At 32.5% G+C, this 26,948-nt stretch overlaps 1 protein-coding gene across 5 annotated transcripts in view; it reads right to left on the reverse strand.

Moving 5' to 3' along the window:
• The window catches only part of LOC128183277 (acetyl-CoA carboxylase-like), a 50,841-nt gene that overhangs the window by 22,412 nt on the left and 1,481 nt on the right, over positions 1 to 26,948 (reverse strand). For 3 of the 5 annotated variants that reach the window (XM_052852228.1, XM_052852227.1, XM_052852229.1), the window contains exons 1-13: positions 9,927 to 10,132; positions 8,094 to 8,267; positions 7,751 to 7,912; positions 7,175 to 7,338; positions 6,296 to 6,632; positions 5,730 to 5,800; positions 5,405 to 5,545; positions 4,904 to 5,032; positions 3,163 to 3,469; positions 2,382 to 2,501; positions 1,969 to 2,069; positions 1,568 to 1,579; positions 145 to 233 (exon numbers count right to left, since the gene is read on the reverse strand). In XM_052852228.1, coding sequence (XP_052708188.1) covers positions 145 to 233; positions 1,568 to 1,579; positions 1,969 to 2,069; positions 2,382 to 2,501; positions 3,163 to 3,469; positions 4,904 to 5,032; positions 5,405 to 5,545; positions 5,730 to 5,800; positions 6,296 to 6,632; positions 7,175 to 7,338; positions 7,751 to 7,912; positions 8,094 to 8,267; positions 9,927 to 10,100 — 1,981 coding nt within the window. In that variant the 5' untranslated portion in view covers positions 10,101 to 10,132. Of the gene's footprint in view, positions 1 to 144; positions 234 to 1,567; positions 1,580 to 1,968; positions 2,070 to 2,381; positions 2,502 to 3,162; positions 3,470 to 4,903; positions 5,033 to 5,404; positions 5,546 to 5,729; positions 5,801 to 6,295; positions 6,633 to 7,174; positions 7,339 to 7,750; positions 7,913 to 8,093; positions 8,268 to 9,926; positions 10,137 to 11,985; positions 12,198 to 12,614; positions 12,714 to 12,860; positions 12,943 to 13,277; positions 13,388 to 13,508; positions 13,648 to 14,617; positions 14,748 to 16,089; positions 16,126 to 17,030; positions 17,055 to 18,301; positions 18,347 to 26,948 lie in introns of those variants that run through there. The other 2 variants (XM_052852230.1, XM_052852226.1) reach the window with 2 other exon arrangements.

A 26,948-nucleotide genomic window follows, 5' to 3' on the forward strand; every position in this document is an offset into this window, starting at 1 on the left:
TGGCCAGTCAAATCTTACCATGTACCAGTACATGTACCATTAATTGTGACTATTCAAATATAAACCTTAGCATTAACAACTTGAGTTAACAGTTATACAGAGTTGTAGATTTGTGTGATCCCTGGCTTGACAGGGACATCTTACCATGTTGGAACTGGACCTCCACCCTGACATACTGCTTCAGAAGTTCCTGGACCACGCTCTTCATGTGACCACGGATCCCATTGCGGTACCTAGAGATCAGAGGAAATTCTGGTTAATGACAATACTTAGTCTAGTTAACAAAAGCACTTGCCATAGATGAATAAAATATTAATTTTCACATATATTTAAGTTGAGAACATTGAATAATGTGCAATGTCATTATTTTATTCGTTTAATTAATGAGAGTGGAATTTGCAGTGTCAAACCATGTGAGTTTTGAAAACAAGTTTATGATTGTATACAAGTCCCTCCACCTAGACATATGCTGTATATGGGGATAATTTCAACCTCTGTTATTTTTTGCCCTTCTAAACTGCAAATAGTTTCGCCCCATCTTGAATTGCCCAGGCAGAGTTGCATAAATAGAGACTGAGAATATGATATGAGAAATTTGAATTCGCACAGCTGACAACCAGGGCAAAAATAAAACAGGGGTGAATATTTCCCTATATACAGTAGAAACTTATATACGGAAAAGCAAGCTGAACTGTGCAATTTTCTACAAACTTTAAGTCTTGTTTAACTTGAGAGGTTTGTTTTCATTTACTAGAGAGACAAGTAGGATGGCATGGTGTTGTTCATGAGTATCAAGGAGTTTAAAAGTGAAAAAGATTCAGAAAAATATTTCAGTAGAAATTTAGAAAAGGGACACACACAAAGGCAAAACACAGAATATCAAAATGGCAGACACATATACAAAACACATGTTCAAAAAGAGAATGTAGATCAAAAGCCAATTGACACTCATCAATTTATGAAGTGAAACATACAGTCATACTAACTCAGTTATTGTAGAATATGAAATGAAAATAGCTCGCACAAACTGATCACATTGTGACATGAAAAGCATACTTAACGACACACAACACATACACATCACAGAGTGTGATTCGACATATACATGGAGAGGAAAATATGTGAGAAAGGGGTTAATGCCAGAAGGTTTTACCAATAGTGCAAAAAGGTTTTCACATTCAAGTCTGCAAGATTTGACAACCCCATCCACCCCCTAACCCTACAGACCTATGTCCTGAACATCCTAAATGTTAAAAATAAATTGTTACATGTGCAAATATGTAATGGATTAACTTTTTAAAAAATGGAAAATATCATGAAGAACTTTTTCTAAGCAAACATTTAATGTTTCTGGTCAAGTTAAAATCAACTGCAAAATATCAGGTGGTTTAAAAAAAAATAAAATTCAAAACTGAGCAGGTTAATAAAGTTGAAATTTTGGTGTCGATTTTAAAGATTTGTGAGTGAGACAAATCTTCATGTGAAAGAAAACATGTAATCATTATGTCAAGAAAATCTTGCAGTCTTGTGAATCTACAATCTTCTACTCACAACCCACTAGCATTACCCCTTAGTTCCACTGTGAAGAGAATATGAAACATGCATTTATTTACAGAATATGAAACATGCATTTATTTACAGACAAAAAGAAAATGCATCCAAAACATTTCAAAGACTCCCTCCACAAAAAAAATGGGTATTAAAAAAATAAAATACTGAGAAAAACTTTCTACAAGATTTCGTGCAGAAAAGATGATTTTCACAATATTGAACAATCATGTAATTATAAGCACGTCAAACATTTAACCTTTTGTTATACATTAACAATGTTAATCAAAAAGCAAAATTAACTATGGTTTATTATCATGCAAATAAATGCACAGAAAGCTTAAATTAAAAAGTTTGTCTATTAGGTTTTGAACAGAAATGTGGATATAATAAATGTGAATTGTCACTTTGACCCCTGACCTTTGAACTAGTTGCACTATGCCCTGGGTCGTCATGAAGAAGTTTTCTCTCTCTGTTCTCCGAGTCAGTGTGGCGGCGTGGCTGTCTATCACGTTGGCAATCTACAATAAATCCAATTTATTGTTTGTAATAAACATTTTAATCTCTCATTTTAACAGAATTGAAATTGTCAATGAATAGTTATTAATAAAGTTATGTTCATTTGATTTTGTGGAATGACTCCACATTGAAATCCAAGAATATTTGTCACCATTAAATATTAAAGTTGATGAAACCACAGCAATGGAAGGTAAAATATAATGGGAATAGATTCCTATTATAAATCCATCTTAAATACATTTAAAACATTGGATTAAAATCATCATACTTTATTTAGTATTTGAATTAATGGCTTAGTATATATGTGCACAAACCTGCTGACTGGGGAACTGGCTAAGGACAGATGTGATGTTGCTGGCGTATGAATGCATCTGCTTCTTGATGGCCTTCTCCACTTGTGAAGGAATTCTACCCGAGATCATTGCCACAAGATCCTGGAAACATCAACAGTTTTTAGTAACATCAATTTGATTACTTCTTTTTTTCATTGCTATAATTATAGCTTTACATAGCCCTTCATCTAACATATGTTTGTATTAATTATATCAAAATTCATGGTGACAAACTTAATGACTTTTTTCCATTCCATCTTATTAACAATCAAATTGATCATTTTTTTCAATCACTGATACTGTAAATCAATTTTATTTGCGGGGGTCAAAGACTGTGGGTATCATAAATTTTCCTGGTTCTTGAGGAGGTAATTTCGTTGGTAGTGTAAACAAAAAAAATGCTAATAAATATTGTCAATAAACAAATTCTTGTAAATGTTTGTTGGTAGGAATGTAAATTCAAGGGCAGGGGGTTATCAACGAAAGCTACAAACACTGGTCTCCCACAAACAATAATGATTCTAAAGTATGCACAGAACATGGAAAAAGTTAAATTTACTAGATAGAATTTAGCTTAAAAAAACATAAAAATTTCATCAGCAGGAGGTAATGAAAGAGAAATAGAGAGAGAATATCCCATTGATGCACGTATATGTACAAGAAGAAAGCATAAATCAAATGGAATTTAATAAAAATTTATATTTGACTGAGATAGTGCAGAGATAAGAAAAGATTTAATAGCTGCGCAGATAAAATTATATACCTGTAGTTCTAGCAGTGGGAGGGCAGGGTCCCTCAAACACTTCATCAGCCTCTCTATGGACTCCTGTAGCTTGGGTCTGAAGTAAGGCTCTGGCAGTGAATACCCCGCCAAGATATTCTCTAGCTCGGCCCGGGTACTCTGGAACAGCTGGTGGAGCTTCTCCCCGTGTGTGGGTGGGGCCTGGGGCTGTGGTAGGGTCCCGGTAAAGCTCTGGGCTTGCTGTACCCGGCTTGGGTCGTCAAGGTCAAGGTGAGCGACCACACTGCCACCGTCCAGAACCGCGCCTGGCCGCTTCACATAATGGACACTGTAACACACAGAATACATACAGATAAGATACCGATACACAGAAAAAAAAACACCATTACCAAAAGGCATTACTGTTACAGTGCCTATTATCACTGCTTTTTCAAAACTAGTCTAGAGTTTTTGCCATTCAAAATTTGGTTGTTGACAAAAATAACTTAAATTTCTTTAATAATATGAATTACCGTATTTTTCGGAAATTAGGTCGATACTTTTTTCCCCAGACATGTGGACCTCGCCCTATTCATCGCTTCGCCCAATTTATGTTTTTTTTTTTTGGTTGGAAAATTTGATATGAAATTTTGCAAAAATTTATGCAACCCTCCAATAAAATCATGAGTGTTTACTATAATACTGCTTGAATTTCTGTGTAAAAATCGTATGGATTTTAATCAATATACTGTAGCAATTTATCATTTAAACAAAATTAAATGTAAATAGATTTATTTCTTCTTACATTTCTTACTTAGATCACTGACTGAATCATCTGTCGATCATTATTATATGCTGTCATACATTTTGATCGTGTGCTTTCGATAAACAGGAAATCGATTTCGTGCGGTAAAAGTAAAATGAGGACCGCACAAAGGGTAATTACAGGGGGAAAATATCGTCGGGTAGAAATAAAAAAAAAAATTTGTTTACATAATAGAATACATGAACAAGTTTTTTTCTGTATATTCAACATAAAACTTTCGATGAAATTTTAGCCAGGTGTCTCTGAAATCAGCCTGGGTAGTGCTTACTTTGTTCATACACAGTTGAACTCTCGGCACGTGCTACTCATGCCCGCAGGCTTCAATAAGATCAGAGGTTGACACGTGTGTATATACACAGTAAAAAGTCACACAAAGACACAGGGTGGCATGTGCTACCGTAGTCATGCCTCCAGGCTAGGTTACTATCTCCCGGTTAACACCAGTTTGTACACATGGCAGGGAAGTAATAAAAAACGATCCTAAATTAAAACCGGCCGTACTGAATTAATTGGTTTGAAAATTTTGATGCAATTTCAGACATTTTCTTACGATGTTTTCAAGAAATACATTTTATTTCCCTTTTGTTTAAAACTGTGAAATAAGATTAAAGGCTACTATATGATAACGTTATTGGTTTAAACAATTTATTCATTAGAACTAGCAGTAATTTTTCGACCAATTCTTCGAAGTCGACCTATTTATACTTTTTTTTATTTCTTGGCTAAAAACGGCCTCCTTCGCCCAATAAACCGTATCGACCTAATTTTCGAAAAATACGGTACGTGTAGAAGAATATCAGAAAAAGAAAATATTTTTAAATCATATTTTTTTATTCCTATGACTTCTTTCACATAGAATCATTTACAGTATATTTTAAATGTTTCTTTAAAAAACCCACCAAAACATATCATTTATTTCCACACATTGAAGAAATACACTGTTACTGTAAATTTTACCATCCGTTCTCTGTGACCCTGAGTTCCATCACCATCTTCATCACCTCTATCTCGGCGTACATGTCTCCAGCAAAAACATGGCCGCCATCATCAATCATGTAGTTCAAGAGCTTGCCAGCAGAGGGCGACCTAAAACGGCAAAATGTCAAACCACATGTAAATTTGCTTACAGATCCAAAATACAAAAGCATGTTATTTATGGTAGCTGATTAGGTATGTCCTCAAAAATTCTTTCTCTGTCAAACTGAAATGACTGATCAATTTGAAAGTAGATAAAGAACAGGTCTGCAAAAGCACAATCATGTTAACATTTCATTGAAGATGGGTGTATGAATTTCTCCCACCTTTATATCGAAGATTTTATGTGAGTTTGGTGAGAATAACTTTACCTGAAGAACTATACATGGGTTTGGTAGCGAGTTTGGAAGTATCTAGTATAATGCATGTTTTTTTTGGTAGCCTAGGGTAGAATTTCACCTGAGGTTATTTGGGGTAATTTACCTGAGTTTGGTGGGGTCGTTCTCTTTGTGTAGTACACAGGTCTTGTTGCCGATGGTGATCCTGTAACTACTGACCTGGTCCTTCATGTAGGTCGTGTAGCTGGCGCCGTCAAACGAGATCAGGAGACCCCCGTCACTCAGTCTGAGATACACAAACACACAATAGCTTAGTACAGAATCCTTGCAGCTTCAACATACAACATCTATGTTGATACATCATATTGAATATTGTTAAAAACGGTTACAATAGAAGTGCTAACACCCTCTTTCTCACACATTTTTCCTTTCTCTCTTTCTTTCCTTTCTCTTTGTTTTTCTTTCCTTACCTGTGGGCCTCTACCTCCAATATAGAGCCATTCATACAAATGAAATAGTTGTTTGGTCCCGTTTTCACCACCTGCAAACAAATGAATGTTACAGAATGAGTTCCTTTTTTTCTGACTGTTCACAACTTTTTTTCCTTGTTTACAAAATAACAGTTAAATCATCAGCAACATAAAACTGTAAATGAATTGTGTCCTTAAATAATGATTATTCTTCACAAATTAATTTTTAGTGCTTGCAAGAAAATTTTCACCTCATTTCATTTGAACATTAAAATGATCTTATTACTTAGTTAACATTTTCAGTTTCACAATGTTAATTCTGACATGTTATTCAATACCAACATCCGACATTGCATTTCCCATAGACCTTAACACTGTACTGAATATTAACCTTGACACTGCATTACATTTTTATACATCGCAGGGTACCTTGACACTGATGAGAATTCTGACATTGACACTTTATTACATTCTCTAGATACTGACCTTAACATTGTCTTTGGTTTTGCATGACCTTGACATATTATTTCTCTAAATATTAACATTTTATTTCCCAAGATACTGACCTTGACGTTGTACTTGATCCCTTCACTTATAAACTCCACATCCACATGGTTCTTCAGTGAGTTGGCCGGCAGGATCTGTCCTCTCTCCAGGGACGCCTGAAACGTTTGGAAGCAGTCCTGGATCTGGTAATCTCCGATATGGAGCGCTCCGGATATCACACCCAGCATGACGTCTGGTTTCTCGGCCTGGACGTTTTCAGATATCAGCTTGTCCAGCCAGCCGGTTGTTATCTTGTTGTTCTGGTATTCCTCGGTCTCAAACAGCTTGATCAGGTACTCCACTGTGGTCCGGAAGTCTCCTCGGATAGACAACTCCTTCAGGGCAACCACCAAGTTTCTGTTGAATATCAAATATCCTTACAGTGAATTTTGATTTTTTTTTTTTGAGGGGGGGGGGGGGGGGGCATCTGCATCTTCCCTATTTGCTTAGAATTGAAGTGAATCAAATAGGGAAAAGTAATTTTTTTTTTATTCTCTCTGAGTTGTCATACATCCATAGGGACTGTAAACTAAATTTCATTTGTGTGAGGTTTCAATAAAATACCTTTGACATCAATAATTTTTGCAGCAACCCAATCCTTAATTGCTTTTCATTATCTTTGTTTTTTGCATTATCTACAGTATTTGATTTTGAAAATGAGTTGTTGCACGCTGTTTCCATTCTAGCAAAAAGCAAAATAATGTCCATCTGAACATACCAGGGTTAGCTGGTTTAAAGTATGATAATTACCGGTAAGCTTCTGCATCTATCACAAAAAATTAAGTACCGTCTGTACTGCATTAAATCAAACATCCTCAACAACCCTTCCCTACCCCACTGCCACCTCCATTGTGACTTCAGCTCTTAGACTAGTACCTACTCTAGCCTCTAGTACTCACTCTCTAGCATCTTCTCTGTCCTCGCCCCAGGAGAAGCAGTGACCAAACTGAGAGTCGGCGTACTCGTGTAGACCCCCGGTAGCAGCCACACTGAAGTAGCCCCACACATTCTTACTGCTACGGAAGTTCAACTCCTGGACTGTGCCTGAACTGGGCTTAAATCCCTGAAAGGCAATTCATTTACTATAAACATGGTTTTAATAAAATACTTTTCACATTAAATGTGTCTTCTTTTTAGTGGTTTTGGCAGAGAGCAACTTTACCTATTAAATTAATTCCCCTTCAAAACATCATGCATATTAATATCTATCATGATCTATACTACATCTACTACACCAACACAGAATTGATAACGAAAATATTAATTTAAAGTAGTAAATTTTAAGTTAAATACAGAATGATAATATTGAGATATTTCTCTTTGCGAGATCTGAAATAAAAAGAAAACTCCTGACTGCCTTATGCAATACATGTGTATATAGACTGGTAAATCTTCATTTGTTTTGTCTTTCAGGAAGAAACTAAACATTTTTTTTGTTGATTTTGAAAATATAGCTTCCATAGAGAGATTCTGACCTCATCAGGGTTTTCGCTGGTAATTCTGGCTGCTATAACGTGACCCCGGGGGCGTGGGTGCATGGACGGGTTGGAGAAGTCTATAGGCGTGTCGCCCCAGGTGTCCACATCATACAGTTGTCTGATGTCCTTCAGGCGATACAGGGGCAGACCCATTGCAATCTGCAATGATAAATACAGATTTTCACATCAAACAATTCTTATATACATGTATTAATCATTAAAAAGAACTTGAATTTATTCTAAAAACATGTATGAACCATTTGAATATCAAAATAATGAATAGTTGAAATTGAATCTGTCCAGTGCTATACACATCAAGTTTTTTAACTGTTAACATTACCTGGAGCTGAGCCGCAGGAAGATTGATATCGGCCACCATCTCCGTACACGGATGCTCCACCTGGAGACGTGGATTGAGCTCCAGGAAGTGGAAGGTCTCCGTCTCCTCGTTGTAGAGATACTCCACCGTCCCGGCGCTGACATAACACACCATCTTAGCCAAGGTCACCGCAGCCTGGTGGAGGAGTTCATTATTCAACGTTAGCAGTTATTTTTTTATATCTTAATGATTCCTGACCATTTACTAGACAAATGTAATATATTTATTATGCAAGTAGATCTGCAAATACAAAAATACTTTTGGTAACAGTTATTTTGGGGAAAGAGGAATTTTTTGAGAAATGAAGAACTGTTATTATGAATTTTTGTTACTATGAAATTCGTCACATTAGGATGAAGGTAATAAATATTTTTTATTACTAGACTTTGACCCGTGCGTGCACGGGTTGACATTGCATATCGAACATTTAGAAATAGGTACATCGATACACCTTATTATTGACATTTACATAACAAAGCTATAAGCCTACAATAATGCTATTAATTTCACTACACTTTCCTTAGTTTGAATAACCTAACTGTGTCTCGGGAAAAGCCCCTCCCTTACTTATACCCGTAAAGTAGCAGAAAATTGCAGAATCGCTCTGGAACGATTTTGGAGAAAGTTAATGAATGATGTTGCCTTGAAAATAACAGTCAAATACATCACAACAAACCTTTTTGAGACTGCAAATACCTTTCAACTAAAAATTTTAATCCATAGAATGGAAGAACTCAACACCTTTTCACCAACGTACACGTAATCGTATATTCTTTGTAAAACTGGGTCTGTAGGACATTATTCATTTTTACGATAAAACATATTCTATCATCTCTCTCCTAACAAATATAATGTAACATTTTTGCATGTAATCAAATATTTTTTGTCATCACGAAGATGAAAGTAAGTGCTTAGTTGAAATGTATATTTGTTATTTTATACTTTCTCTCATAAGAAATCATTAATTTATATGAGTCTTATTGAACAAAATATATAGCAAAAGTCCAATGAAAATTTACCCGTATTTGTATTATCATTTCTGAGTTTATTCAGGCAGATGTGATATTGTGGAAACAAATATAAACTAAAGATCCCGTTAGTGTGAATGTATTGCGCAAGTGCAAGATTGTAAAATCCAAAAAATCCAGGTGATTTCCGGGATTTTTTGAGGAATTTTCGTTGATTATTAATTAGCGAAGCTTAACTGAGAAAAAATAAAAACAAATTGGTAATCTTCAAGTACCAAAGATGTTTAAAATATATAAAACAAAAGACAGTATTCTTCCGATTTCTCGGTATTAAAGACTAAAAATTCGAGTCTATTATTTTAATATAGTAGTATAGATTAGATTACTTCTTCACAATGGTTAATATATCCTAGCACATGTAAGTGTAATACGTAATCACATACCTGTTTATATTCAAGTTTCAGCAAAAGGATATTCACTATTCAAACATATGTAATAAATATATAGTGAATACCAAAACCATCTTATCAAACTCCATTGAGGTGGCTTAACCGCATTTACCTGTGAGAAGGCTTAACCGCATTTACCTCTGAAGTGCTTATACCACATTTACTTTTGAAGTGGCTAAACCACATTTACCACCGAGGTGGCTAAACCAAATTTAACTCGGAGTCTGAAGTGGTTATACCACAATTACAACTAAGTGGCTAAACCACATTCACCGCTGCGGTGGCTAAACCACATTCACCACTGAGGTGGCTAAACCACATTTAACTTTGTGGTGGTTATACCACATTCACCAGTGAGGTGGCTATGCCAGATTTACCTGTTCCATCTTGTCAAACACCACTGATGTGGCTACAGAGGCGGGCGCCTCCTCGATGATCTTCTGGTGACGCCTCTGTATGGAGCAGTCCCTCCCAAACAGAGAGATGGCGTTCCCGTAGTTATCCGCCAATATCTGGACCTCCAAGTGCCTGGCGTGTGTGGCCAGCTTCATTATGAAGATGGGAGACCCTGGCACCTCAGCTTGTACCTAGCAAGTAAAAGAATCCAAATATTCAGGAAAAACTTTTCATGTTGTTTAATAAATCTTGCAAAGGTCGAGATTGGTCTTAGTAAATAATTTCATACTCAGAGAAAATTAATAATTGTCACTTGGCATCATCAGCCTAATAAATGTTGATCAGAAATATTTTTTTTCCTTCACTGTCTTTTTACACAATATTGCAGACTCAGATCAAGGTCAAATCCAGTTCAAGTCGTAGAAATCTCTAACAAAATAAATCCAGACATGCTGGTTCATCTAATAACCTACGTATTGTACATAATTATGTAGCTGACAGGAGAGGCTAGGAAATTCATCCAAAATTGATCAATTATATTAATATTTTTTAATTTGTGAGGACTACAATAATTTTTCTACATTTATTTGTAAACATGCAATATTTCAAGCTCCAAGTCAAATCTAATAAAAATCTGCTTTAAAACTATATACCGTATTTTCCCGACGACTCGTCGATGCGGACGACTCGTCGAATTGCTCATTTTTAGCCAAAATTTTAACAAAATCCTACGATTCGTCGATTCAGACCATACGTCGATCTTATCACTTCAAAATGGCATATAAAACTGCAGTAACATTATCAGTGTATGATGCCACGATGTCCCCGATATTGCTACCAATTATTATTAATGATTAACATTTAAACAATAACGCTTTATACTTATGCATCATATTTTCAAATACCGGCAACATCTACAAAGTCGCTTGCATTTTAAACAATTCCCGCAAACTGCAAAACTAAACTTACTTTGTCAGAAATATTTTATTCCCAAGCATTAAAATAATTATCCACTCTGACTATCGCCAGTATATTCGCCATTACGTAACCAGCCACCTGTTGACTCGGCGCATGGTCAATGTTTGTTTAACAATTTCCGGTGTCATAGGCATGCACCTGTCTCGTGTCGGACTTCAAAGGGGGATCTCAAGTGCAGAAAGCTTAGCAATTACTATGATTTGATGAAACTTGTTTACTTTGTATCCAGTAATGCAGTTACACGCTATTGTTTTACATAGACACTGTTAGAAAAAGATCGATCATTTGTACGACTTGATAATGACGATATACGACATACATACGTTTCCTAAAAAAATTATCTAACAATAATCAAAGAATTGGACAATAATTAATCAATGAACTATAATCACTTTTTTAACGGTACTCCTTATATACACAGGGAGTGAAATTGCCGTAAAGATCTCAGCCTTAGGGCAAGATTATTAACACAACCGGTGTCAGCCTATTGTATAAACAGTAGTATTGATAATTGCCGATTACGTATTTTAAGATTGAATTTGACCATAAAATATTTCTGATTTATACTTTCCACTAACAACTCTTTACTAATAAAATAATTAAATTTAAAAAACATCTCCCGGACCTACTGCAATATTTTCTTCCATTCAAATTTGGTTTCAATTTTACTGCGCAATGTTATCTTCCTACTAGTGATACATAGAACCATGTGACGATGTGTTTATAAAAACGGAACGGTAAAACTTTTAATTGATTAAAGACAATGTAACATTTTTTAATAACTGTTGTTATTATTATGTATTTAAGTGTTAACAGATGAGTGAAAATGATAATTATTAAAGACGAACAGTGAATTCAACAACGTAATTTTCAATCACACAGCCAACTCAAGATGATTAAAACCAAGATTTTTAATGCTATTTTTAACAATTTTCTGGCCTTGAGCCTACAACAAGTCGAACAAGACGATAAGTCGAGTGCTCTGCTTCACAGAAAAAAATACCGACTAATCGTCGGAAAAATACGGTATATAAAGACTCCCTGCTTTGTGCCTTTAGGTACCTGTCTAAAGAGGTTGGGGAAGTCGTCGGCATTCTCCGCCTTCCTGATGCCCTTCCCTCCGCCTCCCTCCGAGGCTTTGATCATGACGGGGAAGCCGATCTTGTTGGCTGACTTCAGTCCCTCGTCTACGTCCTCCACGCAGCCCTTCCTGTAGAGGTCGGAGGGCACGCTCAGTGGCTTATTGTCCTCCTTGTTATACTTCAAGGTCAGGCCTAAAAATAACACATATTTGAACTCGATTAAATGAGTTTAACAAGTTCACCTCCCAAATACACACAGAGAAAAATGTAATGCTTGGTACTTATCAGTTAATATATATTAACTACATCTTTTGAATGAGTATTTTTGAGTTTTACATGTGCAAAAAAAAAAAAAATTGCATCCTTCAAATCTTTAGGGTGAAATCATCACATTGTCTGACTTTAATCTCATGACATGGATAAGAATATGTGTTATCAAAATTATTCACCATTACATGCATTAAGTAGAAGGCATTTGCAGCTTTTCATATTTAAAAGATATTTATTTTTGGTATCAATATGATATGATGATTCAGAATAATTGTATGTGGTTTCTACTTTTATTCCTTAATGTGTCTTTCAAACAAGGTAATATTCTAGTTAAAATACCTGATCCACTCCATGGCATTGTGGGAACTCCTGCAGTCTGAGCCACAATGGAGGATGCAATCTTGTCTCCAAGGGCCCACATAGCTCCCTCTGGTGGACCTGTAATAATAAAAAGGGAGATAATTCATCCTCAGCTGATACACACTGCCAAAGAACAACTTGGAAGGAAACATTTCCCCTCACCTCAAGGTAGGGAAAAAAATTGGTTTAAAATTCTAAATTTCTGTGTCATAAGTATGGACCTACCAATAAAGATGATTCCATTCTTGTGTAGGAGTTCTGGTAATTTGGGATTTTCTGAGGCATGGCCCCAGCCTGCCCATACAGCCTGTAAAAATGTAAATCAACAATTGAGTCATTGAATATCGAACCTCAAGTTTTTGATTTTTATAAAATTTACCTTGATATATCAACATCTTATCAAATGAATACACATCCTTATATTTATAACTTCATAATATTTTTTCTCAGAGTCTGCTGATTTCTTTTTTCAGATTTCAAATGTGCAATTTCAATAAGACTCAAATTAACAGAGGTTTTTGAGCAAGAATCAGATTTATATATCCCTTATATTATGACAATGAGTAAACTACATGAAGATCATTTTGGCCATATTTATTAAAATTTGTGTCTTGATTGCCTATTGTGCATATCATCCCGTACCTGTACTTGCGTTCTTTTAGCGATATCTAGAATCAGTTCTACATTGGCGTAGTTGTTATTGTTAGTACCGCCCTGAACTGGAACATACTGGTCAGCCAGTCGAATGTATTCTAAAACACAAAAATGACACGTAATACTATAATGATTGGTTTAAAGTACATGTATTAACTAAGCTAGATCTTAATACATCCACTGCAGTAGCTGCATAATATACAGCACTACATAATATACCTGCATTAGCCTTGAGATCCTCTGGTGTCACCATGACGACGAATCGAATGGCGCGCTCATTCCTGAACATCTCATATGCCCATCGTCTGACCGAGCGCATGCATTTGACGGCTGCGATTCCATTGTTGGCAATCAGCACCTGTATAAATAGTTGTATATTAAATAATAATTTAACAATTATCAAATTAAATTAACAAATTCATACATAGAGTTTTGATTTTTTTCTAAGAGTCAATAAAAAGACATCATATGTCACATACGTATGCCATTTTTCACCTTGTATGTTAATTAACATTACTAAATTTAAAACATTTCATCTGTATAAAGCATAGATTCACATTGTTCTATTTCTGGAAATCTGTTCGCTGCTTTCATATATGTTATACCTTAAAAGTAAGGAAGATGTCAAAAGCTATTGAAATGTAGAAGGTAAATCAAAATCATTGTGCCGCATTATTTAGTTCATTTGGGGCTTAGTTCATTTGGTGTTTAGAATGGTATCTGGATTAAATTGTAAATTAAAATGCATCACTTTTTGAAAAACTACCGTAAATGTATTGGTGTCTGAACAAATCTTCTACCTATCAAAAGTAATTTTATCATTTATTTATTTAATTTATTAAGTTTAAAAAAAAGCTCACACCAGTTAATAATGTAGTGTGTTTGTAACTCAAGAGGGTGGAGTTGCGGATCTTATTTATTTTTTGACAAAATGTCACTTTATCATCATGGTCAATGAACGCTTATCAATACCTGTATATAGTTTTAAATTTTATCTTACAAGAAGTGGGTTGCTATCTATTGATGCATTCTGTATATATTCAACCCCACTGCATGATTTGTATCAAACCTCTCTAAGTTTTGTTTATTCTTTATCCAATAAATCAGTAACAGGTGCTTCGATCTACCTCAGATCTCCAACATTTCCCCTCCTTATATAGATAGATAACCTTCTTTCAACTCAATAATTGAAAACTTGTTTCTGTTCGTTGTCTCATATGGCCCTTATACAGGCCTTAAAAAGGATACTATAAATTTATGGCTCATTTAGCAATTACACAATAAATATTATTTTGAGTGATATGTGGGGCCGCATAGCTCAGTCTTACTTTGTTGATGACACTCTTGCCCCCGAACCGCTTAACAAACTCTTCTGGGGTGGCCACAGAGAAATCCTTGGGGTGGTAGCTCATCCTCCGTCCCCTGCTGTCCAAGTTACTAGCCCCCGACATGGAATGTCTAAAATCACAAAGTACGCCAAATTTAAAATGAATTTCTCGATTTCAGTTTTTGTAAAATTATATATAACCAAACATTGATCTGCTGTAACGGTTATTTAATAGTTTGCTCATCACATCCTTTTTACAGACTACTTAAAGTATAAATTATTAATAGGTTATATCTATAAATGATAAGAAAATTTTAGAAAATCAAAACAAGAATGGGTTATATCCAAAATTCCAAAATATATAATTCAAGTTTTAAAAAATTTCAAATTTAAAGTAAAACAATAGACCACATATGAAGTGAGAATACTACAGACTCAATTGCCATGCAAATTAAACTCAGCCATGCAAACCATGCCAAGCAAAATGAACAAATGCTATATAAATAATCTTTCACAGCATTTCCAAACACATAGTCCTGTTAGTACAAACACATCCCATGCTCAAAATCTAAACAGTTCTCCCTTTTTTGGTTTATGTGAATTTGAAAATCACAGTATACAATGCATTTTTCTATTGTGAGAGTCAAGCATTACATCTATATACCTAGAAAATGAGTCAATGTAAACTACTGTACAATCTTTATATTATGCAAGTACATAATAACACGATTCAACCGTTTTTCAACAAATCTCGAGAAAATAAAATCGTGAAAGCCAAATTTTTATCCTAGTTCCATAACTTTACATGTATCTGAAAAATGAAAATTAGGTTTGAAAATCCGCTAGCTAAACTTCTCGCAATTTTACGCAGATAATTATTCATCGCATTGAATCAAAAATCTCCATGACATAATTAAAATTATAATTAAAATAAATATCAAGTTTTGTTGTGAATTCAGTGATTCGTCATGACTTAACACAAATTTATTCAAAATTAAAATCCCATGGCAATGATCCATATAAACCATGGAAATTTTGGCTTATTATATATGAATGAGTAACTTGCACTCAATTTGCAATAAGAATAAATTAAACTGTTTGTCCTAATTATTCACTGCATATTCACTGAAATAATTTGGGTTTCCTTGGTTTAAATCACAGAAAAATTGCAATAATTGTCTCTGGGTCTACCAAAGTTTCAATTGAATGAGAAAATTCTTGCAAAAGATGGAAAAAGAAATATCTTTTATCAAACTTCACTAAAAAAAAAATCTTTTTTTATATGGCAGTGTATATATATATACGTAAGGAAAAGAATTCTATATTTAACCAACCAAAATAAAATGCGTTTTTCTAACTTCTTAAGCTTTTAAAATAACATTAAGCATATGCATATATTGATATTATAGCATATTATCTAAAGAATTAAAAAAAACTCTAAAAGCAAGAAAACTGTTCGGGAGTTTTAAATACTTAGCATGCAGCAGCATTGGGTAAGAATTGAACCCCCTGAAAATTTGAAACAACAAAATTTGATGTTGATCAGTTAGCTATATAAAGAGCTCAAATTATTAAAGGCTGACGATTCAACAAATATTTTTACCAATCAGATTTTAAGTATCCGGTATGATATTTTTAACCATAAACTTATTATGGTAAAAGAAAATATCTAAGTTGTTTGGGTTTAAATTTTGACTTTTTCCCTATATTTTCATACAGAGCTCTTCTTATTAAGGAGGTTTATATATTATGGCCTAAAAATGGCCTCTTTTATAAATATTAATACATTAATTTGATTGCTTTTCCTGATGAAAAAGAAGCTAACCTATTAGATGATTCAATCATTTACATGCTGAGTATCAATTACCTTTAAATAAAACACTATGTAGCTCGCAGGGCATTTTTTTCTTTATTAATTTAAATAAATACTACTGTCTAGTTAATTTTTTTTTCTATTATTTCAAAGGTTCGAATCTATAGTTTTTATTAGGAGTCTTCAAAAAATAGTAAACTATATACTATAAACCTATATATACCTATCACTTTAAGTTTTAAACATTTGAGTCAGGACAGGAAAATTTACGACAAAAATTTTAAAAGGTGCATATCCTAAGACATCCAAAAAAAAAAAATCCTTTCATGCAACCATGCCAAAAAAATTTATGTTTTTCAGGAATTGATTTCAAAGCTTATAAAAAATTCAATTATTTCTAGTATAAGTGGGAATCTTTAAAAATCCAAAAAAGAGGGGGTGGGGGTGGGGGGGGGGGGGGTGTTTAGACTCAACTTTTTACTTAATTACATTCGATGTATAAAGAATGTGATAGAGTATGATACACCTCCATGAATGAATTTTGTGACACACAAAAAGCAAAATAAATATATATTAATTTGCTAATATATATCATTCCTACCTTTGGAGTACGTACATATTTGACCTGTGTATGGATCAATATTACATTTATTTAAATACTAATTTTTCATTTTTTTTTTTTATGCTTAATTTATTCAGTAATATATCTTCCTACTTATGACTAGCATCTTTAAAAAACAGCTCAGACATTGGAAATTATCAAATGAAATCTATTAATTTAGATTATTTTTTGATATACTTATAATAAGAAAAAGTATATAGCTTTAAAGTACCGTAATCACAGCAAAACAGAAAAAGGGGAATATCAATAATTCTCTTAATCAAGAGTATATAATATCCATTTATTCTATAACCATGCGTGCATAATGTTTGAGGAATAAATTGTTTAAATCCATCAAATTTTAAAAAAATATATCTTAGTGTGCATCTAAAATTAAGCTTTCAAGTTTTTGAATTTTTACAGATTTTTTGACATATTAAAAAAGCAAATTAATTCCCTCACAGCACATAGTATTTTTAATTTTTGCAGATTTTTTGACATTTTAAAATAGCATACTACATCCCTCACACCAATTAGTATAAATTATCAATTAAAAGTTATTCGTTATCTATATTTATATGTAGTGCTAGCTAGCATGTAAAAATTTTATATTCAAAAACTTAATTTTATTTTATTTCATTTACTTTTTAAATATGAATCTTATTTAATCATGCATAGTTAGTACATGTACATATTATGCTTTTTTAATGTCATTAGAATACATTTTAAAAAAAATATTTTTCAATTGGTATAAATTTATTTTTATAATTTAATATTCTTATTAACAATGTATAGAGTATTTCTTTAATTATACTATCAGTATGACATTATACATTAATCCATTCAAATGAAATAATTTATTAAAAATTCATTTGAATCTATTAATTTGTTTAAATGTTGGTTTAAATGAAAACAATTCAGAAACAATCACCTTGAAATGCCCAGCTTTTTCATACAAACATGTAAAGCCACAATCCCAGACCCTCAGGGTTTTTTTTCAGGGGTAAATTAATAATTTATTAAGTTTTTTTTGGGTAATTTCCAACAAGCATTATAATTCTAAAACATATAATCTAAAATGCTCTTTATTAAATACAAACACACGTACATTTCAGTGTTAGTAGAGGAAATACTAGATTAATTTTATACATTTTCTATATATGGCTTGCTCTGCATGGAATGATCAAAATACTTACAAATTGCACATAAAACGCTGACTTTGTGTCATATAATTTGGTAATCGAAATAGAGTTTTATTTTTTATTGTTTACCTGTGCCCAATTTGCTTTCCATGGGAAAAGTTGCTGGGCTGACTCCTGATGAAAATTATTTACACATGACTTTATTATTTATTCAAAAATCATTAATTACAGAATTACAGACACCTTAATTACAATCATGAATATTTCTATTTATACATATTCCTAAGTTCCTGAATGTGAGATCGAAGTAGATAAGCAATAACTTGTACATGTAATTCGATCTATTTCATCAGGTTTACTGAGAAAGATAAATACAAAAATATTTTCTTGATGAAATTCTTATATCTATATTGTTGAGACTATAATGTTGTCAACAAAAATCTGTCATGCAGAGAGACTAAAAAGAAATTAAAATGAATATATATGTAACGTCAGATATATATCCCAGATTATGTTCCCTCAGTCCCCAAATTTTCTAAATTCCCTCATTCCTGCAAAACATAAAATGTCCATGCTTTGAAAAGAAACTTGGCAGACAGAGAAAATGATAAAAATGCATTCATTCTAGCTATTAATGTTATTTTGATAGATTATAAAGACTAGAGAGAGTCTCTAGATATTATTCCTAGCCAGGCAATATTAAAAAAAAATATTGACCTAGCTGTCATTTTTGTTGGACTAGCTAATATTACTATTTTTGACTATTATTCTATTAAGTTATACAGTAAGAATATACAACTGAATATAACAAATTGATCTATTATATTATTCACATTACATCACATTATCATGATTATCAGAATTAACAACAAAAAAAATTGTTATGAGCATACCTTGTACAGGTAATTCTTACATAAATCAAAATGGTCTATTATTGAATGAATTGAATATCCTTATTTCTAATTAAAAACAGTCATCATATAACTGAAGTTAGGAGTCACCATTAGAATTCTAACAAATTAATATGTAACTCAAATTATAGCTGTAAAATAAATAAATGGATCTTTAATTATCCATTAATTAAATACCTTCAATTTATCATAAATACCATCAATACAGTAAAGTTTTTAAATCATGTTAATAGTTTAATGATAATATTATTATGTACACATGTAAGATACATGTATTTAAACTCAATACATATGTTGTGTTGAAGGCAATAGATGAACGGCTAGAAGTGAGAAAATTCTAGTTTATTTCATACTTATCAATATTATTAATAGAAAACTGCCCTTGGCCCAGGGTCGAAATTATATTGTATAGATAGGATTGCATGGGTCCAAAATCCATCTGTTGCCATCATGCGTATATCTAAATAATACTTGTTTTACATGTGAGTTGAAATGTCAACAAAGAATATTACACAAAAACAAACAAAATAGAAACAAGTGTGCTTCTAACCATCAAGAGTTTTTAACCAGGAATATAACTAAATGTCAGATGTTTACCCGAGTATCATTCAAATACCCTACTTTTCAAAAATGTTCTGTCTTAGAAAGACAGTGTGAAAAGATACCATATTAAATGTCTTAAGGCAAGGTTTGCGGCTTGCATTTTTTAGAGGTTGTACCAAAGTTACATACCATTTTGTTCACTATACTAAAGTCTTTTTTCTCATGAAATTCAAATGAATTTTGCCCGTCCCGTTTTATAACTACAAAAGGTCAAAGTTCATGATTTCCAATTTTTATTTTGATGAAATGTAAACAATTTCGTGAAAATATGTACATTTTATATGTGACTATTATGGGGGTTATTTATGCTTAAAATGTTCGAAATTAAAATCACTATTAATATCATGATTCACTTTTATTAATTGCTGATGAACTATCTAAAAATAGAATAAAATGCAACAAAAGTCTTAATTTTGGACAACTATTATGTAAACGAAAACATCTTATTTGAAACCTTTCCAAGTCCACCGATTTCAGGAAAAACGTATCTTAGAATCTGTGTAATCTGATGTTTCTAAAACACTATTCAAAACCATATGATGCGGATTTCGTTTTCATGGAAATTGATAAAATGCTTGTGTACTCTTATTTTTTTCATTGAAACTAAAAAAAACCAGCGAAATAAAAAAACTGAAATCAATTATGATGTCATATAAATTTTGACGTCATAACTGAAATAAAGGGTAGATGGTGTTACGTCACAATGAAAATGTGTGAGTTATCTCCCTGTAACCGCAAACCTTACCTTAAATTGTAATGCATTTTTTATGATTATTTATGATGATTTTATGATTTAGATTTGGACTGATTCAAATCTTCATTTTATCAGACAAATGAATTTAAATAGCCAGCTATAACAGTGTATAAGTTATTTTGATGTTGTTCCAAATGATGTATTTTGGCTACATGAACCTTATAATGAAAACGATTTAAATTATAATTCAAAATTGCAAAATCATCTCACTATGAATGAATTTACCAAGAGCTATAAATTTAAGCTTCACAATCCACAAGGAAAATATTTTTTATCAGCTTCATCTCAAGATGTCTATAATAACTGCGTTACACACATAACTTGGCCTATATTTGCTTATGACGTGGGAATGAAACACACATATTCCTTAAATTTCTTCAACTTTGTTATGTAAACATGTAACAACTCTCAACATAAAAAAATCCTCCTCCAATTTAACCAGTTAATAACAGAATTTAACTCAAGAAGTAGGAAAACATGGTTTCGGACTCTTACTTTAAGGGATCGATTCCAAAGGAGGAAACTCCGCGTAAAATTTCACTGAAACTCAGACGTGTGGTCCTATATCATAATAGATTGGTTAGAATGGATAAAGATTATAAGCAATAGTAAAACATCACATAAGGGACAGTGCAGTCCAACTTTCAGTACACAAAAAATCTATTTAAAAAACAGACTATTGTGAGGGTTCGCTCAACATTCTACAGAATACAATTTCATCAGGATAAATTCTATCCCCCTTCCCCTCAATATTTGCAGGTACAAACATCTAGCTACCTGCACATACCAAAACTTTATTTAAGATTAAAATTATAACCACCCACCCATCCAACAACTTCTTACCCCTGCCATTAACACCTGTGGTTTTAATTATTATCAATAAATAAAAAGTTTCAAGTATTGCATGCATGCATGCATGTAAAGTACTGGTATTTAAAAGTTGAAGGACAAAGATTTCAAAATCAAATCAATAGTTGTAAATATGAAATGAGCTTTAATTCCCTTATCTCTGAATAAAGTTTTAAAAAGTTTGATATTACATGCATCGTACATGCCAGAGATTATACAGGGTATTTTTGTTTGAGTTACTGGGTGAAGGTTATACTCAATAATCTGAGTGCGTATCATTATGGACTATACGATAGGAATCTTTATTGAATCAGTGATAAGGTAAAAAAAAAATTTGGGGGTCATTGTCACTTTGTGTATCCCTACAGTTCAAAATAAAGAACACATATTTTTTTCTTTCTTAAGGTTCCTCGACACACCAAAATTTTATTTTATGGATCGATAGAGAATCTTTTTTGAAACATGATTCCACAAAACAGAGATCAATATTGGCTTTCAGTTATTTTATACGATTTTTTTTGTATTTTTTCAGTGAAATAGGAAAAACTGTTTTGCAGACAAATAGAATATATTAGAGCTTAAAACTTGTTGTCAATTAATGTGTAATATAATTATAAATGAATTCATGCCAAAGATCGTTTGGTCAAGTGTTTAATTTTTTAATTAAAAAAATATTTCTGAAAATCAAAATTGTAATTCTTTAATATCTTTTTAATTTATGGATAAAATTTTTAAAATAACATATAGTCACATAAACTATTTACTAAACAATGATATTTTACAAAGAAATTGAAATGAAAATGTGAAATTTTGGAAAAATTGCTATTTATCAAATTTGAACCGATCCCGATTGAAAAAAAACTGATCCCGATCAGAATTATTTTAAAATTGAAATTTTACAAATAAACTGCAGTTTTTTTCTAAGTAATTGATATAAATTATGAAGTTACTAAATGACGAAACCATTTTACAGCTAAACAACCTGAAATTTTTGCAAAATTCTGATTCATTCTATCTTTATGTGATTTCGTTCGGGATCAGTTTAATTACAATCGGGATCGGTTCGATTTTAAAATTTTCCATTTATACTTTAATTTCACTATTTGGTTTCAATTTCTTGTTGAAATATGATTGTACAGCAATTGTTGAATGCGAGTAACAGTTTATCTGCAGTTTTTATCCATAGATTTAAAAAATATCTACAATCCTTTTTTTTCATTTTCATAAATATTTTTTTTACAAAAATATTTCAAAGTTTATCTGGCCGTTTTTGATATATATTTATAGATAATTGTATTGTGCATTAATTGATAACAAATTTTTAGCTCTTATAATATATCTTGTTCGCAGCTAAAACGATGTTTCCGGTTTCTATAAAAAAATACAAAAAAATTCATATAAAATAATCAGAGGCCGATACAGGTGTCATTTTGAATAATCATTTCTCAAAGAGAATTCTTCATCCATCCATCAAATAATGCATTGGTGTGTCGAGCCACCTTAAAATGAAGGCATTCGAAGCAGATTGAGAGGGAAAAAAATCAGAAATTTAAGACAAAATTTCTTCATTAAAAATTTTAGTTTGCAGTAAGCATCATTATGATCATTTCATGTTCACAAATCAATAAAACTGGCATACATGTTAATGAATAAGATTTTCAATAATTTTGAAAATTTTCAAAATCTGACAAATGAAATCCTATGAATTAAAATTAACAAAAACCAGAACAAAAATTCAATATATTTGCAGATTTTTAGGGTGTAGGGGGTGAGTTTGATTAAATCATTCAGATATTAATAATTTGATTCACCTTAATGTCATAAATATCTGTAGAATATATTGTATCAAGTACATTGCCATCTTTAAACCTTGTCCTATTTAAAATATGATATTGTATTCTGTAGAATATCAGTCAAACTATCACAAAATTCAAATGCAAAACAAAATTAGCAATACCTGATGCTGTAAAATAGTTAACTACAAGCGTTAATTAATGGTGAGATCACAACTAGAACTTAATTCAAAAAAAATGTTTAAAAAAGCAAGAACTTTTTGACATGTTTGGGAAATAAAAATATCAGAGGAACCCCCCCCCCCCCATCAAGTCTCACAAAAGCTTCGTGGTCAGGGGCCAACTCAATAACGCATTCCCCATTTTGATTGGTTTCTTCACATTTTCATGAAGGATTAATCTCACCAATCAAAGCCATGCTTTTGCATGCATCTGTAAACAACTGCCTAATGTATCTCACACATTTACTTCCCAAGAGCCGTGGCTGGCACACTCACTGAATTTTTCTTGTTCTCTTAAAATAATTCACACTTAAATATGATTCACTCCTTCACACTTTTGTGAGGGAAATCTCCCCAGTTGCACTTATGCTTTATATTCGTGTTTTCATGCTATGATCTTGATATCCATTCTTGTAACAACTTTAGATTTGTGGATTGACAATGATAAATATTTGCGGAAATGAGAAAAATTTATTAAGTTGGCCCACAGTTAATAAGCCTAAATAAGACTGGCTGTAGGTTTACTATATTATAAAATAGCGGTAAACTAAGTTGACTACCAATGTCAGAGTTAAATAAACTTTCAAACACACTGTCAGACAGCTCAAGCTTGAAATCAAATGTTTGCTACAAACACAATGATTATATTAATTTCTTAATAAAAGCAGATGCAATAAGACTTAAAAGAAGCAAACATATGTTTTGATTTGTTGTCTATTTTTTTCCCCAAAAGATTGAACACACAGCTACAGTTACTTTCATTTAATTCAGGAAAAAAGCAGAAACTGCAGTTTTTGCTGTGCATGTACAAAAAGTGTGCATGGAGTTTAAACACATTCCTTAATGCCAAATGACAAATATCTACAATATTAGTTTGCTAAAAAAAAACTAGATAATATAACACATGAACAAACTTAAGCAATCAATTGCTGCAGGGAATTATTATTTTTTCTTTATCCACTTATAAAATGAATTAATGAATATGTGTGTATATACAACACAGTATCTAGTTAATTACAGTACAGTCAAACCTTGTTATCTCAAACTAGATGGGACTCGTTAAAAACTTCGATATATCCAAGTATTTGAGATATCAACTGTAAAATACTTAAAGTTGAAGTGTTTGGGACTAAATAAAATCACTTCGACATATCCATTGTATTCGAGATATCGGTGTTCGAGATACAGAAGTTCAACTGTATTTCATTACTTGCTACTACTACTGCAGTTAAAGACTTACTTTCATATATATACAAAGTACCTATAACACAACTTGGTTACTAAATTTAGTACATATATAGAATCTACCTCAGTAAGACACTCTGTACATATACAACAGTAACTACAACGACTCCAGTAAAGGACTTACAGTATATATATAACAGTACTTGATAAGTATATAACAGCAGTAAGGCCTAACAAAAAAAACTGTGTGTTTCGGGTAACCCGACCTAACCTACAAAAATGGCCTGATCCTACCATTTTTAGACTGTTTCCCCAGGCCGATTTTGCATGGCGGTACCGCCATTGAAGATCCCCCGCCATGCATCACACAGTGCCGCAATGCTTCCCGCTATGCATGTTTATTTCAAAGCAAAATTCTTTTTCCGATTATTACACATCTTAACTGTAATTAGTAGATATAAAGTTATCGTTTATCCGCTCAAACTTCAGAAAAACACTTGCACCCGCAGTGAGCGCAGTTAATTTCGACATCGATCTCATCAATGGGGCACACGTGGTTTACGGTTTAAGAACTTAGCTTATGATTAAGATATATTTAAACTGAGTTTATTAATTGGTGATTAATGCATAAATAGGGACGTGATTACTTCTTGTTTTAATATAATGTGCTTTTTTCAACATCTCCGCCATTATCGAATGTTGTGGTTTTCCAAGATCTAAAAATAGCACAATGTTCACTCGATGGTGTTAGCTTGGATTCATTATGCTTGAACTCTTTATTTGCCGCAAGGATATTGGAAACTTGAAAAAATGTACACAATAAAGAAAAAAAAAACTACAGCCTACTCCGGATATATTGAAATTCAGGGGACCATGCAAATTATTTCAATATATCCGTATTTCAATATAAGCGAAATTGACTGACGTGAAGCCGCCATTTTTTATAGCTCAATTCTGATGTAAGCATAGAAAACCAAACCCGAACAAATTATTAGATCATCATTTATCTATTACAATAAACGGATTACATAGAACATTAGTCCTTGAAAGTTTGATTAAAATTATATCCGAAATTTTTGTAAGTTTCGTGTTGTTGCTATCTTAAACCTCATCATAATCTCGGATCGCATTCTTTTACGTTTTAGAAAAACGTTAAAGAAAAATCACCACATTCAAACGCTTCAAATATTGCTGAACGCTGCTTGTATATCATCATAAGTGTACACGCAATAATCTCAAAATCCTTAGCATTTCCAATTAAGGCTTTGTTCTTTCACCAATAGCCATAACTAGTTTGTATTTAGCGTCGGGAGATAAGGTATTTCTTTTCCGTGGGGTTTCCATATTACGTCTAGCCTCAATACATCCGTATTCGTAAAAACAAAAAATTAAACAGTGAATAAATTTTACTTTTTAATAAAAGTATAAAAACACACATGAAGAGAACTTATCAATTCACACCTTTGTATATCAACCGGTCAGTCTGGCATAATTACTGTCACCAACCGTGACGACAGCCGCCAGGGAGAACTTCAATATAACCGTTATAAAAACAACTAATTATCACCTTTGGGGACTGATCAGTGGCTTCAATATAAGCAATATTTCAAAATAACCGATTTCATTATATCCGTGAAATCAATGCAAAGAATATGAGAGGCAAAAACTGGGGATTTATTTCTATTTCAAAATAAGCGGAATTTCAAAATAAGCGAGTTCAATATAAGTGGAGTAAGCTGTACAGTTATTTGCAGAAATGCACGGAAGCGATGTCACATGACTAGAAACATCGTATATTGTATGCCTATTAAAATGATTGACTGTGTACATACATGTAAACGGGGAAGGGACTGGTGTCAAGATATCACAGAAACTTTCATATGAACCCCCAATTTAAACAAGAAATATTAACTGCCCAGAATAAGTTGAATCAAGTTTGATGTAATTGTATGGACTTGTTCTGCCTATTTCTTGTTCAACAACCCCCTAAAAAAATCTCTTCTATAAGGAGTGGGAGTGGAGTGGGACAGAAGCTAATGTTGAACTGCCATGTGAATCTATATTTCTTGTGTTTTGTGAAAACTTGTGAGAACCAACCTCTTAAAAAACTGATTTTGAAAAAAAAATGTTATTAGTTTTTCAAGAAAAAAACCCAGAAAAATTGTATATATCCAATATACACAGATATGAAAATATAATTATGAATTGAAATGATACTTGTTGATGCAGATTTCATGAAAATGCATCGATTATAGTACATATCATGTAGTACGTTTCATCAAATGGTTATATTATTACGCACAGTGATTTTGCCGGCTTAGGCGCTTTAATGCCGCACCGCGCACTTACTCTGACAAACTTCCCCCCCATGCTTCAAATATTTTTTGGGAAAAACACTGTTAGATGTCTGATTTTATCCAATTGTGAATTTTATCTTATTTCCAATAAAAATTACGTTTT

This window comes from Crassostrea angulata, chromosome 5 (genome assembly GCF_025612915.1).
Source record: "Crassostrea angulata isolate pt1a10 chromosome 5, ASM2561291v2, whole genome shotgun sequence".
In the NCBI taxonomy this organism is placed as follows: Eukaryota; Metazoa; Mollusca; class Bivalvia; order Ostreida; family Ostreidae; genus Magallana; species Magallana angulata.